The 17968-nt window shown below is 36.9% G+C and overlaps 1 protein-coding gene across 1 annotated transcript in view; it reads left to right on the top strand.

The window, feature by feature from the left end:
- PDZD8 (PDZ domain containing 8) overlaps positions 1 to 17968 on the top strand; it is a gene marked incomplete at its 5' end in the record, with an annotated part of 97779 nt that overhangs the window by 25995 nt on the left and 53816 nt on the right. The window contains one exon of the mRNA XM_082673160.1: positions 1312 to 1437. Coding sequence (XP_082529286.1) covers positions 1312 to 1437 — 126 coding nt within the window. The remainder of the gene's footprint in view (positions 1 to 1311; positions 1438 to 17968) is intronic.

The raw sequence follows: 17968 nt of genomic DNA, 5'->3' as shown, positions 1-17968 counted from the left end.
CGATAGTGTGTGAGGGGTAAAGATAATTGTGAAACCAGGTCACATTTGAGACTTCAAGGCATAAGTGCCCAGCAGTTTAAATGACTGCAAGGTAAAGAAGAGTGAAAGCAGTGCGTGTGGTCTGCTGTGATGTAGGACCTCAAGCTGATTATAGAAAGTGTTTAGGGTTTGGGTAGGCTTTGAGGAATAGGGAAAACCTCCAGTTGGTACAAAAGGCTTGAAAGCAGGAATATGCATGGCATCTTCTGGGTACATGAGGTGACTACACTTCCTAGATTGGAAGGTTTCTAATAAGGAAAAATACCATTGGAAAGATTAATTGTGGTAGACCTTGAATATGAAACCAAGAACTTTTGACTATCGTTTATACTGTGTGTGGTTAGTGAGAAGGCATTAAAGCTTTTGAGCAGACAAATGTCATGTCTAGTGACAGCGTGTAGGGTTAGTTGAAAACTATAGGCCCTCAAGCCCAATTTTCTCATTTTCTTTGTCCTTTACTTTAATGGAGGAGTATGAATTATGTTTCAAATTAAAGTTTTTAAAGCTTACAGTTTATAACTCACCACAAGCTTCTACATAAAATCCAAGAGTATTAACAATGAGCACATAAAGACCTGAATAATTCATAGGTATCTGAAGTGTTACGTAGTCAACTAGTCAAACTAGCTTGAATTCTGGTTATGCCACTCACTGTGTAATGTTGAACAAATTCTTTAACCTTTCTAACCCTCACTCCTTTCATCTGGAGTGGGAAGCTAATCATATTGCCCACTCAGGATTTTGAGCATTGAATAAGATATAAAGCATGTAAAGCTCTTAGCACACTGCCTGGCAGATAGTAAACATCTCTGATAAATACCTTTGCTGCTGTTAATTGTTGTTGTTATTATTATTATTTATCATTATCTAGTACTAATCACTATCCAATTTTATTGTTTCCATGGAAGACTGCATTCTGAATTTTGATCTTTTACAGTAGGAACACTTTTCCCATCTGGTCCAGAAAGAACCTCTCTCCTGTCCCACCCAAGTTTCAGGGCCCACTGGTGGCTTCTAGATTTTCTTTTCCTTTGTTCTGGGTGTCCTGCCTTGTCAATGAGGGCATGCCAAAAAAACAGGAAGTCTGGGTCCCACCAAGAAGGCACTGTTTGCTGCCAGTTATGGGGGAGTGTGGTAAGCTCTGGTTTTATAGGGCACATGCAGCATTAGATGTTTGTTTTGTGTTGTTTTCCTACGGGTAGGTTTTGTTATTACGCTTTAAAGTGTGGTGTTTATTATTCAGAAATTTAGACTTATCTTTACTTTTGTCAGGTTTAAGCCGTTTTTCCCATTCCAAACCTTGCAAGGATTCGAAGAAGATGATGAAGAGCATATCCATATACAACAATGGGCACTTACGGAAGGCCGCCTTAAAGTTACATTGTTAGAATGTAGCAGGTATGTTCTTTGTTTTGTCATTACTACATTATAGGAAAGAAAGTACACTGAAAATGTACTTGAGCAGTATTTGTGTTTATTCCCCGCTGTGTTAATTTATATTGTATTATCTGTAAATTCTTTAATTGTAAATTTCATAAAAGTAGTGCTTTCCCACTTATAAAAAATACAAACTATATTTTAGAAAGCATTCTAATGGTGGGGGTGATCATTTATCCTGCAGTAATTTCCAAACTTTTTAGATACAGAATGCTCTGTTGGCATATTTCTTACTACCTATTAGAAAGCTGTTCATAGCATAACAGTTTTGAGAACTGTTTTTGATAATTGGAAATACCCTGGAAAGTTGCAAAATCAGACTTGTAAACTCCTGTGATTCTTAAAATTTTAGAGCTGGAAGGGAATCTCAGAAGTAATCTTGCCCAGCCTCTTTATTTTTCCAGCCCCATAGTCTAAGCTGTGTTCATACTTTGCTTGAACTACTTACTACATTAGCCTCCTTACTTATCTCCTGACACGGATTACCATTGTGACAACCAGAATGAGCTTTTCAAAATGCATATCTGATTGTCACTTTCCTACTTAAAATTCTCTAATGGCTTCCCCATTCCTCTTAGAATATAGACCCAAATCTTTTTCATGGCTTGCATGCCCCTCTTTACCTCTCTAGTTTCTTTCTCCACCCAGCCCCTCACTCACAGTGCTTCAGCCACATAGGCCTTCCTAAGAGAAGAGGTTGGCAAACTTTTTCTCTGAAGGGCCAGATAGTAAATATTTTAGGTTTTGTGATTCACATGGTTTCTGTTGCAACTACTCAACTCTGCCTTGTAGTGTGAAAGCAGTCATAGATAGACAACAGGTAAATGAATGGGCATGGCATGGCTGTGTGCCCGTAAAACTTTATTATATGAATTTTATAATTTTTATGTGTCATAAAGTTCTTTTGATTTGTTTTTTTCAGCCATTTAAAAATGTGAAAACCTTTGGTAGCCCACAAGCCTTATAAAAACAAGCAGTGGACTGGATTTGGCCCGTGGACTGTAGTTTGCCATTCCCTGCCTTAGATATTTTAACGTACCAAGCTCCTGTGTTGACTCTCCACTATTCTCCTGGCTGAAGGCCCTACCCCATCTTCTGTTCCTTGAGACTAGCCTTTCTTGCTTCACCTTAAAAACTGCCTCCTTACTGTGTCTCCTGATCATTCCAACTACAAATACACTATCCTTATTGCTACATTTCTGTGACCACTTATTTGTTGCTTAATCACTCTATTTTTATTTTCAGCCCATAATAAAAAATAAGTGCTTGAATCCAGAGGTTTTATTTTATACCAAATATACCTGTATCCTTGCTAATAGGTTAATTTTGAGTATACTAGTAATATGCTAAATATTTTTTTAAGTCTTGGAGTGAATCAATATTGTGTACGATTATGTCAGAAAGTCTAGTTTAAAGGGAATTCTTTTATCAAAGAAAGACTGAATATGCTGTAAATTTTGTAAAAGGGACTGCAATGTACAGTAAAATGATAGATACAATAAAAATACGGCTCTACGTAAGTCTGAATTTGAAGTAGCTAAGCCAATACGCTATGGTAAGCATAAGTATTAAATCTCTCCTGTCTAAAATCTAATTATAATTTACAATTATATAAATTATATAAATATCTAATTATAATTATAAATATCTAATTATAATTTGGGCTTATATTATCATTTGGAAGGATGTTTATCAAGTGGCCTGTGTCTGAAGAAATTTTGGACTGATACTTTCTTTCAGTGAATTTTCTTATAGATTCACAGGCATCAAAATCATACCATTGGATTACCTTTTCCAAAATAATCATAGCAACTTCTAAACATTTGAAAGGCAGCTTTGTAAAAAATTTCTTGACTCTCCTGTTGTTAATTCCTACCTACCTATTCACCCGCCTATCCCCAAACTTGCAAAGATAGCCTTGAAGAAGATTCATTGATTGATTCATTGAACAGATATTTAATGCAGTGTATATGATGTGTAATCGGTACTGTGCTAGGAACTTTAAAAAACTAGTTCTTTTGTCTTGGTGTTGCTGATGGGATTATGGATTAATTATATGTCTGTTGTTTGCAGCTTTTTTTTTTTTTTTTTTGCGGTACGCGGGCCTCTCACTGTTGTGGCCTCTCCCGTTGCGGGGCACAGGCTCCGGACCCGCAGGCTCAGTGGCCATGGCTCACGGGCCTAGCCGCTCCGCGGCATGTGGGATCTTCCCGGACCGGGGCACGAACCCGCGTCCCCTGCATCGGCAGGCGGACTCTCAACCACTGCGCCACCAGGAAGCCCCCTGTTTGCGGCTTTTTAACCACTTGCTATTGCTGTCTCCTTTGCTCACCATTCTCTTGCTTTATTTGAGATACTGCTCACTTAAAACCTTGGGTCAGCCTTGAACCCAAGACTGCATGAAGGCATTGAGAGAGTGTAGTCAGGCATTATTTAGGTCATGTTGAATTGAGATAAATAATACAAAGAAAAACATTACAATTTATGAAGTATATGTATCCTATTTTATTTTAATAAGGAAGTGTATAATGAATCTCTGAAAGAATATACAAGAAACCAATAAAAATTTTTATGGGGAAAAGGTTGAAGGAACTGAGTTAATGATGATGGACAGGGGTGAAGGTGAGAGCCAAACTTTTCACTACAACCTTTTTTATACTGTTTGATTTTTGTGACTGTATCACCTTGTCAAAAAATATAAAAATAAAGACCAGTATTTCTGGAGAGTTGAAGGAGAAAGCATGGACAGTAGTTCATGTTCTTATGTTAGTCCTTGTAGGCCAGCACCTTTCCCAGGTGACAGCTTAATCTTGGGAACAAGCACACTATCTCAATAGTGTTTTAGTCACTATCTTTATAAACCCAACCATGTAAAGTTACTTAGTGTTGTGGTGCTATGTGTTATTCACACAGTTTAAGGATCACTTAAAATTGTTAATGAAGGAGAGAATAAATTACTAATTACTACTTTCAACTCATTCCTGCTTTTTTATTCTTCTCATATTCTTATTAAAATCTTTCTTACATTGTTGTTTTTCTTCTGAGCATTTTTGTTAGTAGAAAAAAAAGAACTCTCAATTCATATAGATTACAAGTTTGTAAGATTCAAACTAAAGAGGAGATACTACTGTAATCTAAGTATTTTCATTTTTCCTGCTTCTGAATATAAATTCATCTTGTGGGGTTTATTGTAATCTCTAAAACAGAAAGAAAGGGACACTCTAGAGAAAATGGAAGAACAAATAACAGTGCCCCCTTTTTTGGAGGAAGGACAAAAAAATGCTTATCATTTATTTCAGTTTTGGAAATTTAAGGCTTAAGACCTCTTGAGATATTTTTACCGTGACAGCTTCACTTAGTGATATGAGAAGATTTGAAACAAATAGAGGAAAGTTTTAGAATGATCAAATTTTTAAGAGCACATAAACCAATTAAGATTAGAACATTTCCGTAGACCACTTGTATATATATAACGTTGTTTTGAATTAGCTTACTGTCACGAGTTGAAGTTTCTTGAGTTCTTAGCCTTTAGGCATACATATTCACATTTCTCCTGCTTGAGCGAGCACTATTTAAACATGTCCAGGTTGTTATAATGTCATTGTTATAGTTTTAGCTTAATATTCTTATAAATGTTTATTTTTTAAGCTTTTTATTTTTTTAATAGATCTTTATTGGAGTATAATTGCTTCACAATACTGTGTTAGTTTCTCTTGTACACCAGAGTGAATTAGCCATATGCGTACATATGTCCCCATATCCTCTCCCTCTTGAGCCTCCCTCCCATCCTCCCTATCCCAATCCTCTAGGTCATTGCAGAGCACCGAGCTGATCTCCCTGTGCTACGCTGCTGCTTCCCACTAGCTAACCATTTTACATTCGGTAGTGTATATATGTCGATGCTACTCTCACTTTGCCCCAGCTTCCCCCTCCCACCCCGTGTCCTCAGGTCCATTCTCTGTGTCTACATCTTTCTTCCTGCCCTGCAACTAGGTTCATCAGTACCTTTTTTTTTTTTTAGATTCCATGTATATGCGTTAGCATACGGTATTAGTTTTTCTCTTTCTGACTTACTTCACTCTGTATGACAGACTCTGGATCCATCCACCTCACTACAAATAACTCAATTTTGTTTCTTTTTATGGCTAATATTCCATTGTATATATGTGCCACATCTTCTTATTCCATTCATCTGTCAGTGGACACTTAGGTTGCTTCCATTTCCTGGCTATTGTAAATAGTGCTGCAGTGAACACTGTGGTACATGACTCTTTTTGAATTATGGTTTTCTCAGGGTATATGCCCAGTAGTGGGATTGCTGGGTCATTTGGTAGTTCTATTTGTAGTTTTTTAAGGAAGCTTCATACTGTTTTCCATAGTGGTTGTATCAATTTGCATCCCCACCAACAGTGCAGGAGGGTTCCCTTTTCACCACACCCTCTCCAGAATTTATTGTTTCTAGATTTTTTGATGATGGCCATTCTGACCGGTGTGAGATGATATCTTATTGTAGTTCTGATTTGCATTTCTCTAATGATTAATGATGTTAAGCATTCTTTGATGTGTTTGTTGGCAATCTGTATATCTTCTTTGGAGAAATGTCTATTTAGGTCTTCTGCCCATTTTTTAATTGGATTGTTTGTTCTTTTGATATTGAGCTCCATAAGCTGTTTGTATACTTTGGAGATTAATCCTTTGTGTGTTGTTTCATTTGCAAATATTTTCTCCCATTCTGAGGGTTGTCTTTTTGTCTTGTTTATGGTTTCCTTTGCTGTGCAAAAGCTTTTAAGTTTAATTAAGTCCCATTTGTTTATTTTTGTTTCCATTACTCTGAAAGGTGGGTCAAAAAAGATCTTGCTGTATTTTATGTCAAAGAGTGTTTTTCCTGTGTTTTCCTCTAAGAATTTTATAGTGTCTAGTCTTTCATTTAGGTCTTTAATCCATTTGGAGTTTATTTTTGTGTATGGTGTTAGGGTGTGTTCTAATTTCATTCTTTCACATGTAGCTGTTCAGTTTTCCCAGCACCACATATGGAAGAGGCTCACTTTTCTCCATTGTATGCTCTTGCCTCCTTTGTCATAAATTAGGTGACCATATGTGCACGGGTTTATCTCTGGGCATTCTATCCTGTACCATTGATCTATATTTCTGTTTTTGTGCCAGTACCGTACTGTCTTGATTACTGTAGCTTTGTGGTATAGTTTGAAGTCGGGGAACCTGATTCCTCCAACTCCGTTTTTCTTTCTCAAGATTGCTTTGGCTATTTGGGGTCTTTTGTGTTTCCATATGAATTGTAAAATTTTTTGTTCTAATTCTGTGAAGAATGCTATTGGTAGTTTGAAAGGGATTGCACTGAATCTGTAGATTGCTTTGGGTAGTATAGTCATTTTCACAATATTGATTCTTCCAATGCAAGAACATGGTATATTTCTCCATCTGTTTATATCATCTTTGATTTCTTTCATCAATGTTTTATAGTTTTCTGAGTACAAGTCTTTCACCTCCTTAGGCAGGTTTATTCCTAGGTATTTTATTCTTTTTGTTGCGATGGTAAATGGGATTGTTTCCTTAACCTCTCTTTCTGATTTTTTGTTGCTTGGTGTATAGGAATGCCAGAGATTCTGTGCATTAATTTTGTATCCTGCAACCTTACCAAATCCATTGGTTAGTTCTAGTAGTTTTCTGGTAGCATTTTTACGATTTTCTATGTATAGTATCATGTCATCTGCAAACAGTAACAGTTTTACTTCTTCTTTTCCAATTTGGATTCCTTTTATTTCTTTTTCTTCTCTGATTGCCGTGACTTCCAAAACTATGTTGAATGAGAGTGGCGAGAGTGGACATCCTTGTCTTGTTCCTGATCTTAGTGGACATGCTTTCAGTTTTTCACCACTGACGATGATGATCGCTGTGGGTTTGTCATATATGGCCTTTATTATGTTGGTGTAGTTTCCCTCTATGCCCATTTTCTGGAGAGTTTTTATCATAAATGGGTGTTGAATTTTGTCAAAAGCTTTTTCTGCATCTGTTAAGATGATCATATGGTTTTTATTCCTTAATTTGTTAATGTGGTTATCACATTGATTGGTTTGCATATACTGAAGAATCCTTGCATCCCTGGGATAAATCCCATTTGATCGTGGTGTCTGGTCCTTTTAATGTGTTGTTGGATTCTGTTTGCTAGTATTTTGTTCAGGATTTTTGCATCTATGTTCATCAGTGATATTGGTCTATAATTTTCTTTTTTTGTGATGTCCTTTTCTGGTTTTGGTATCAGAGTGATGGTGGCTTCGTAGAATGAATTTGGGAGTGTTTCTCCCTCTGCAATTTTTTGGAAGAGTTTGAGAAGGATAGATGTTAGCTCTTCTCTAAATGTTTGATAGAATTCGCCTGTGAGGCCATCTGGTCCTGGACTTTTGTTTGTTGGAAGATTTTTAATCACCGTTTCGATTTTATTACTTGTGATAGGTCTGTTTATATTTCCTAATTCTTCCTGGTTCAGTCTTGGAAAATTGTATGTTTCCAAGAATTTGTCCATTTCTTTGTGGTTTTCCATTTTATTGGCATATAGTTGTTTGTAGTAGTCTCTTATAATCCTTTGTATTTCTTCAGTGTCAGTTGTGATTTCTCCTTTTTCATTTCTAATTTTAATGATTTGTGTCCTCTCCCTTTTTTTCTTGATGGGTCTGGCTAAGGGTTTATCAATTTTGTTTATCTTCTCAAAGAACCAGCTTTTAGTTTTGTTAATCTTTGCTATCGTTTCCTTCATTTCTTTTTCATTTATTTCTGATCTGATCTTTTTGATTTCTTTCCTTCTACTGACTTTGGGTTTTCATTGTTCTTCTTTCTCTGCTGTTTTAAGTGTAGGGTTAGATTGTTTATTTGAGATTTTTCTTGTTTCTTGAGGTGAGATTGAATTGCTATAAACTTCCCTCTTAGAACTGCTTTTGCCACGTCCCATAGGTTTTGGGTTGTTGTGTTTTCGTTGTCATTTGTTTCTATGTATTTTTTTAATTCTCTGATTTCTTCAGTGATCTCTTGGTTAGTAGTGCACTGTTTAGCCTCCATGTATTTGTGTTTTTTACAGTTTTTTTCCTGTAATTGATTTCCAGTCTTATAGCATTGTGGTCAGAAAAGATGCTTGATACGATTTCAATTTTCTTAAATTTTCTGAGGCTTGATTTGTGACCCAAGATGTGATCTATCCTGGAGAATGTTCCATGTGCACTTGAGAAGAAAGTGTATTCTGCCACTTTTGGGTGGAATGTTCTGTAAATATCAATTAAATCTGTCTGGTCCATTGTATCATTTAAAGCTTGTGTTTCCTTATTTATTTTCTGTTTGGATGATCTGTCCATTGGTTTAAGTGGGGGTGTTAATGCCCCCATATTATTGTATTGCTGTCGATTTCTCCTTTCATGGTTGTTAGCGTTTGTGTTATGTATCAAGGTGCTCCTGTGTTGGGTGCATAAACATTTATAATTGTTATATCTTCTTCTTGGATTGATCCTTTCATCATTATGTAGTGTCCCTCCTTATCTCTTATAACAGTCTTTATTTTAAAGTCTGTTTTATCTGAGTATTGCTACTCCAGCTTTCTTTTGATTTCCATTTGCATGGAATATCTTTTTCCATCCCTTCACTTTCAGTTCGTATGTGTCCCTAGGTCTGAAGTGCGTCTCTTGTAGACAGCATATACATGGGTCTTGTTTTTGTATCCATTCAGCCAGTCTGTCTTTTGGTTGGGACATTTAATCCATTTACATTCAAGGTTATTATCGATATGTATGTTCCTACTGCCATTTTCTTAATTGTTTTGGGTTTGTTTTTGTGGGTCTTTTTCTTCTCTTGTGTTTCCCACCTAGAGGTGTTTCTTTAGCATTTGTTATAAAGCTGGTTTGGTGGTGTTGAATTCTCTTAGCTTTTGCTTGTCTGAAAAGCTTTTGATTTCTCCGTCGAATCTGAATGAGATTCTTGCTGGGTAATCTTGGTTGTAGGTTTTTCTCTTTCATCACCTTAAGTATATCCTGCCACTCCCTTCTGGCCTGCATAGTTTCTGCTGAAAAATCAGCTGATAACCTTATGGGGATTCCTTTGCATGTTATTTTTTGTTTTTCCCTTGCTGCTTTTAACATTTTTTCTGTGAATTTAAATTTTGTTAGTTTGATTACTATGTGTCTTGGTGTGTTTCTCCTAGGGTTTATCCTGTATGGGACTCTCTGTGCTTCCTGGACTTCGGTGACTATTTCCTTCCCCATGTTAGGGAAGTTTTCGACTATAATCTCTTCAGATATTTTCTCAGACCCTTCTTTTTCTCTTCTTCTCCTGGGACCCCTATAATTCGAATGTTGGTGCACTTAGTGTTGTCCCAGAGGTCTCTGAGATTGTGTTCAGTTCTTTTCATTCTTTTTTCTTTATTCTGCTCCCTGGCAGTTATTTCCACCATTTTATCTTCCAGCTCACTTATTTGTTCTTCTGCCTCAGTTATTCTGTTATTGATTCCTTATAGTGTATTTTTAATTTCAGTTATTGTGTTGTTCATCTCTGTTTGTTCTTTAGTTCTTCTAGATCTTTGTTAAACATTTCTTGTATTTTCTCAGTCTGAACCTCCATTCTGTCTCCGAGATTCTGGATCATCTTTACTATCATTACTCTGAATTCTTTTTCAGGTAGATTGCCTATTTCCTCTTCATTTATTTGGTCTTGTAGGTTTTTACCTTGCTCCTTCATCTGTGACATATTTTTTTGCTCTCTTTTTTTTTTTATAAGTGGGATTGTGTTCCTATCTTACTAGTTGTTTGGCCTGAGGCTTCCAACATTGGAGTTTGTAGGCTGTTGGGTAGAGCTGGGTCTTGGTGCTGAGATGGTGACCTCAGTGAGACCTCACTCCGATGAATGTTCCCTGGGGTCTGAGGGCCTCTGTTAGTCCAGTGGTTCAGACTCAGAGCTCCCACTGCAGAAGCTTCAGCCCAACCCCCGGCTCGTGAACCAAGATCCCACAAGACACGAGGGGCGGCCAAAAAAAAAGAACAATTATAAAGTAAAAAATAAAATTAGACTAGGAAACTAACAGATGTGTTAGAAAGAATATAAAAGTAAGGGGCTTCCCTGGTGGCGCAGTGGTTGAGAGTCCGCCTGCCGATGCAGGGGACACGGGTTCGTGCCCTCGTCCGGGAAGATCCCACATGCCGCGGAGCAGCTAGGCCCGTGAGCCATGGCCACTGAGCCTGTGCGTCCAGAGCCTGTGCTCCGCAGTGGGAGAGGCCACAACAGTGAGAGGCCTGTGTACCGCAAAAAAAAAAAAAAAAGAAAGAATATAAAAATAAAAATATAGATGAACCAACAACAGGAAGGTACAACAGTACCGCAATAGTAAAAAAGAGGAGGAGGGGAAAGGAGAAAAGGGTGGGGGGGAGGCCTAAGCAAGGGCGAGGTTTGGGCAGTGGGCAGGGCCTATACTTAGGACCCACAGGGCTGGAAAAGGCCCTGGAGGCTGTGGGGGGGTGGGGCTTAGGCTCAACAGAACAGAAGGGGCCCAGACGTGCCCCCCTCCCCTGGTCTCAGAGGGTAGGGGACCTCACCTGGGAGCCCAGCAGGTTTCCTGGGCTCGAGTGGGCAGGGCAAATGCCCTCCTCTCCTGCTCCTCCCAGAGGGCCCCTCCCACCTGCCTCTCCTGATCTCCCTGGCCTCAGGGGGACTGATCCTGTCTGACCTCCACTCCTCCTACTCCTCAGTCCCCCCACATTCTACCAGTTCACTTAGGGGTGTCCTCCCATCTCCTTGGGTGTCAGGGTCTCCCACCAGTGGCCAGCAGGCGCCCTAGTTGTGGGGAGACTCTAACTCGGCATCTTCCCACACCGCCATTTTGACTCCGCCCACTCTAAGCTTTTTAGAGCTTGACCTTGAATCAAGTAAAAAGAATGTAACTTTAATAATTTTTTCGCAAAATCCATGAAATGGAACATCATATTCATCATCCACAGACAATGATGGCTCTGTTCAAGGACTTCTTTCTTTTTATTTTTTAAACTTTATTTTGAAATAATAAAATGTTTCTGTGTGAGGATTTTTTCTTTTTTAACTTTATTTTGAAGTAATCTCAGACTTACAGAAGTCTGTTTGAAGATTTATCAAACTTATCTGTTGTAAGGCTGTGAGAGTGAATTTTGCCAATGAGGAAACAAGTTAGAAGTATTCATAGAAAACTGTTTACTGAAAATACTGGAGTTGTACAGCTGGAAGCTTTATGCTTTAGAAGGCAACATGAAGTGGAAATAGTACTGGCTTTTGAGTTAGAAAGTGCTGTGTTCACGTCCTAGCTATGTGCTCTTACTGTTATGTGTTCTCAGGGAAATTACACATCTAGAAAAATGGACAAGGGTGCTACCTTGCTGGTAATTGTGATCAGAGGTAGGTAAATAAACCACAGTTCCCTACCACATAGTAAGGCTTCAGTAGATATGGCTTCTATTATTATGCCTTAATATAATCATTATCTTGTTTATCAGGAAGAAAACAAATCCTTAAACAAAAGTGTTCTTTTTTGCATATTTGGTTATGAGAACTGGAATTTGAATTTTATTAATTTGAAAGGGTCTCACACTGTAAAGGGAAGTTCTTTTCTAATTACATGAAATAACAGTTTTGAATTTCCAAAATAAAGGTTGAGAATGGAAACACAGTTTTGTTTGTAAAAATTGGTTCTATTTACCAAAAAGCGAAGTCATTCTGAATAGTTGCTTTTTTTTTCACATTGCCTAAGGCTAGATTTTAACCACAGAAGAACTCAATTGCTGTATTTGTAGTATTGTTATTAGACTAAATTATTTCACATTAGTATTACAATCATATTAAGATTATTATTTTTAAATTTATAATTTATAGTCCATCTTCTAAAAGGATTTTAGGTATTTTGCAAAAATGATATACCTATATGCAGTTAAATAGAAAATAAATTAGATCAAAAACAACCATGTAGAGAAGAGAAGATCAGTTTTCTGGCAGCAAAGGAAACTTGATGGAGTTCCTAGTTTTTATTTCTTGATAAACTGTGCATGTTTTTCAGGGGAAAAGAAATTCTGACCTCAGATTCTAGGAGGGATTTGTCCCCTACATCTTTGTTGTACAATGTAATGGGTCTCTTTTCCCTTCTCTTCTCTTCTCTTCTCTTCTCTTCTCTTCTCTTCTCTTCTCTTCTCTTCTCTTCTCTTCTCTTCTCTCTTTTCTTTTCCGGTTTTAGCAACCACTTATATTTTTTAGAAAACAAACTTAAGATTATAGTAGTGAAAGCAAAGCCTATAAAGTTCTGTTGTGTGAGAGTTCTGTACTCCAGAGCAGTATATTTAGGATAGTCTGTCCTAATTATAGATAGAAGTTCTAATTAAGGTCAGTTCTTCACTGACTCACACACTGTTCTAAAGCCTCTGTTTTCTCAGCACCTTTTAGAGTGCTGTTTTACTGGGTTCCAAAAATACATCATTTTTAAAATTTTTAAATGTTAACACAAATACAGGAAAACCACAGCGCTTGACATTCTTCTTTCATTACCAAGAGTTCTCCCTTATTCCATAATTATCTATCATCAGCATGGACTCATGGATTCCTATTTTTTTCAATCACTATAATTCTTAATTATTTTGGTGCCTAAATTATCTCATATATGACCACTAGGAGCCTCTTCAAATAACCCTGTATTTTTTTCCTTTGCTTTTCTTCTTCTTCTCCCCCTCCCCCTCCTCCTCCCCACCCCCCTCCTCCTCCTCCTTTTCTTTCTCCTTTTTTTTCTTTTTTTCTTTTTTTTAGGTCTTCACTACTTTCTGGTACATATAACAAGCTGTTCCAGGTTCATTTTATATCTTCCCCATCACAGTCCTAGAATCGGCTATTTTTCCAAAAAGCCCTGGTTCCTTTTAGTAGAGAATGATATTAGGAATCAAGATCTGGGTGTTGGGTATGTTCATTGCTACTTCATATATTCATAGGGCCCTTCAGTGAGCAGAATTAGGAAATACATATATGTGAAGACATTTGTAAACATATACATACATACCACACACACACACAGATACACAATTTAGAAATCATGAGTTCACCTGATACTTCCAGTTCTATTTCATCCTCATAGGGTTGTTCCTTGCCTTGGTTCTTCCCTGCCTTGGTTGTTCCCCCTTTTGTATTTTTATGTCCCTTGAGCCCTGACTCCCAATAACATCAGCACTTTGACTCATTTGCTCAATCCTATACTACATCTCAGATAGTTCTGAAATTGCTTTGTCCCTACGTGAACAGAGAACATACTTACTAAAAGGAATTCAGGATTTATTTGCAGTTCTCCCCTACCCTACCCATTGAGGGCATGTGGTCATGTACTGTATTCATAAATTAGAATAATTTTTCCCCTTTAGTGTGATTATGTTGTTCATTTGAAATGTAGTTGGGTTCGTTTCAGTTTGCTCTCAGTTTCAGTCTCCCCCCACCCCTGCCTTTCTATCCTTATTGATTCCTATTTTTTCATATGTAGAGCATTAACGTGCTTCTATGACACAAAACTATACAAAAATATATACAGACAACCCTTACTCAGCCTGGCACTGTGTTAACCAAAACCTTGCATGTCAGAACAGTGCAAAGCAGGGACACAATTCTGTTATGCAATTAACACAAAGTGAGGACTGCCAGTAATATCATTTGGATCTTCTTTACTGTTTTTTATTTTTGTCTAGTTTGGTCAATTAGTGAATAAAGTGTGTTTAAATCTTCAACCATGACTATTAATTTATCTCTTCTTTTGTAATTTGATTATTAGGTGCATATTTCTTCTTTTTTTTTTAACATCTTTACTGAAGTATAATTGCTTTACAATGGTGTGTTAGTTTCTGCTGTATAACAAAGTGAATCAGCTATACATATACATATATCCCCATATCTCCTCCCTCTTGCGTCTCCCTCCCACCCCTCTAGGTGATCACAAAGCACCAAGCTCGTCTCCCTGTGCTATGTGGTTGCTTCCCACTAGCTATCTGTTTTACATTTGGTAGTATATATAAGTCCATGCCACTCTCTCACTTCGTCCCAACTTACCTTTCCCCCTCCCCATGTCCTCAGGTCCATTCTCTACATCTGCATCTTTATTCCTGTCCTGTCCCTAGGTTCTTCAGAACCTTTTTTTTTAGATTCCATATATATGTGTTAGCATACAGTATTTGTTTTTCTCTTTCTGACTTACTTCACTCTGTATGACAGAGTCTAGGTCCATCCCCTCACTACAAATAACTCAGTTTCGTTTCTTTTTCATATTTCTTCTTGACATAGTGACTCTCTTATCATTATGAAGGGTCCCTCTTTGTCTTATAATATTTCTTGCCTTAATATTTATTTCATCTGATATTGATATAGCATCTACAGATTTCTTATTATTTTCATGGTGTGTGTGTGTGTGGGTGTGTGTGTGTAGATATATATCTTTTTTTTAACAACCTTTTACTTTCATTCTATTTGTGTCTTTATATTTAAGTTGTATCATATGTCATAAACAGTTGGCTCTTGCTTTTATGTGTATAACAATCTCTGCCTTTTCATTGGAGTGTTTAGTTCCCTTATACTTAATGTAGTTATTGATGAGGTTGTGTTTTTAGATCTGGCATTTTGCCATTTGTTTTTTGTCTCATCTGTTTTTTTTCCTCTCCTCTGTTTCTTTTCATCCTTCCTGTCTTGTGAATCAAATATTTTTTAGTATTCCATTTTAATTCCTTTATTGGCTTGCTAACTATAGTTTTATACTGTGTATATGGTTGCTCTAGGAATTGGAGCATGCATCTTTAATGTATCCCATATACTTAGAATATTGTTACTTAAGGTAAATTACAAGAACCTCATAATAGTTTATTTCCATTTATGCCCACATCATCAGTGTTGGTCATATACAGGTATCCCCTGCTTTTTGAAAGTTCGCTTTGCGCCACTTCACCTTTATGAAAGACCTACTTTAGTACCTGTTTTTGCTAACTGAAAGAAATTTGAAGAGAATTTTTACTTTTACAGAAATTGAAAAGAGAAAATGTCATTCAACCTTTGTTTTGCAGCAAGCTGACACCACCAAGCTCCTTCTCTGGGAACTACATTCAGCATCCCAGCATCAAGCCGCCGTAGCTTTGAACTGTGTCTGTGAACATCTGTGCTTTATCTTGATTTATTTTGTGCATCCATTAGCAAGATGTGTCCTAAGATAATTGCTTCTGCATTTTACACCATTTTTGCTTACAAAAAGTTTCATAAGAATGCTCTACTTTTGGATAGCAGGGGGAAACCTGTATATTACATTCATATATGTTATTAACCCATCAATAGTGTTATTTTTAGCTTTAAACAGTCATATGTCTTTTAAAGAAATTAAAAGAAACAAATATTTTTTGCATCTACTGTATATTTAACATTTCTATTGCCCTTCATTCCTTCCTTCAGATCAAAGTTACCATCTGGTATCCCGTCCCTCCAGCCTCAAGAACTTCCTTTAGCATTTCTTGTTATTTAGGTTTGCTGGCAACAAATTCTCTGTTTCTGTTTATCTGGAAAATTATTTTTCATGCAGTTGTGAAGGATAGTTTTCCTGATATAGACGTCTAAGTTGACAATTATTTTCCTTCAACACTTTAATTATTTCAATCCTATATTCTGATGAGAAGTCAGCAATCAATCTTACGGCTCCTCTCCACGTGCAGTGTGTCATTTTTCTGTAGCTGCTTTCCAAGTTTTCACTTTGGTTTTCAGTCCTTTGACTATGTCTAGAGGTAGTTTTCTTTATTTGTTTGTTTTTAATGCTTCTATTTCAGTGAACTTCTTGGATATGTACATTAATGTTTTCAGTCAAATTTGGGAAGTTTAGGGGCATTATTTTTTCAGATATTTTTTCTGCTTCTTTCTTTTACACCTCTCCTTATGGGATTCCAAATTACATATATGTTGGGCTGTTTCATTTTCCCCATAGGTCCTTGAGGTTCAGTTTGTTTCTTTAAACTCTTCTTTTTTTCTCTGTGTTCTTTGGATTGAGTAATACTAATCTGTCTTCAAGTTCACTGAGTCTTCTGCTATCTCTAGTCTGCTATCTCCAATTTTTAATTTCATTTATTATGCTGTTCAGCTTTAGAAGTTCAATTTTGTACAGTTATCATTTCTCTGTTGAGAATACCTATCTTTTCACTCATTATTGTGTTTTCTTTAATTCTTTGAACAAGATGTTCTTTCAACTCTTTGAGTATATATATATTTTTTTCTTTGAAAAAAATATATAAATGCTGCATTGAAGTCTTATCATCTGGGCCCATTAGGAGTCAGTTTTTATTGACCGCCTGTCCTGTTGACCATCGGTCATACTTTCCTCTTTTCTTTGATCGAAAACTGGACATTGTAGATAATGAGTTGTAGCAACTCTGTATTCTCTTATGTTCTGAGGATGATTGATTTTCTTTTCTAGTGGGCAGTTAACTTGCCTGTTTTCAAGTTGCAAACTTTGTCTCCGTACTCTTCCCACCCTCCCCATCTTCCCAGCAACAGCATATATTTCTCTTCTTCTTTGTCTTCCCACTGCTGCCTTTTTAGACTGGTGCCCTAATTTTTCCTTCTTTATTTAGCAATCAGCCAAGGATTTGAGCAGAGATGGGACTTACCCGCTCAGTGATTTCTTTGTCTCCCCATAATTTCTAGCTGCTCTGCCGGCTCTGCTGGCTTTGCACTCTATCCTGATTCTTGAAACCCATAAGGCTTCAACTTTCTGCTGCTTGAACTACGCCACCGTTTTCCTGCAGCCATAGCCCTGAGCTATGAAAACCCCATGCTAGCAGTTTATACTCCTTGTCGCAATTTTATGAAATTAGACTGTCCTCTGCCTTCTGTGTGCTTTGGGAAGGTTTACATTATCTTTAAATGTGTTTTTAAAATTCTTTTTATCCAGTTTTTATAACTTCAGTCTGTTGGAGAGTTTGTGTGACCACTTCACCACTATTACCAAAAGTACTGTTCACTTGGTTTTCTTGTAGATGTTGTTGACAGGTATTGCCTTTGTTTTCCTGGTTGTTCTTTGTGCTTTAATGGGAGGATTTGGGGAGACTCAAAACTATGCTACCACCACTGCCATCCTTCTAGAACCAGAAATACGTATTTTTACTTTGATTTTATAAGACAAAGGAAAGGATTTAATCATGTGATTAAACTATTTTGAAATAAAATCAGCTGTTTCTTTTATTAGGTGAGGCAGCTTCAAGGTAAAAATTTGGTAGAAAGAATTAATACTTTAAGTAGCATTATATCCATATTATATAGTGAAATGTTTAGTTCTTCTATAGAGAAGGCTGTTAACATGGAATTTTGAAATTCGTTTATAAGATGAGCAGTTTTAGAAATTAAAACCAAGGAAATATTTCTAGCTTGCATTTGTTTGTGGTCTTCCATTTATTTTAGTATTGAGTTTGATTATATTCACTTGTTTATTTTTGACTCA

The sequence above is a fragment of the Grampus griseus genome, assembly GCF_964374135.1.
Source record: "Grampus griseus genome assembly, chromosome: 16".
In the NCBI taxonomy this organism is placed as follows: domain Eukaryota; kingdom Metazoa; phylum Chordata; class Mammalia; order Artiodactyla; family Delphinidae; genus Grampus; species Grampus griseus.
This window is presented reverse-complemented; position numbering and strand designations above follow the sequence as displayed.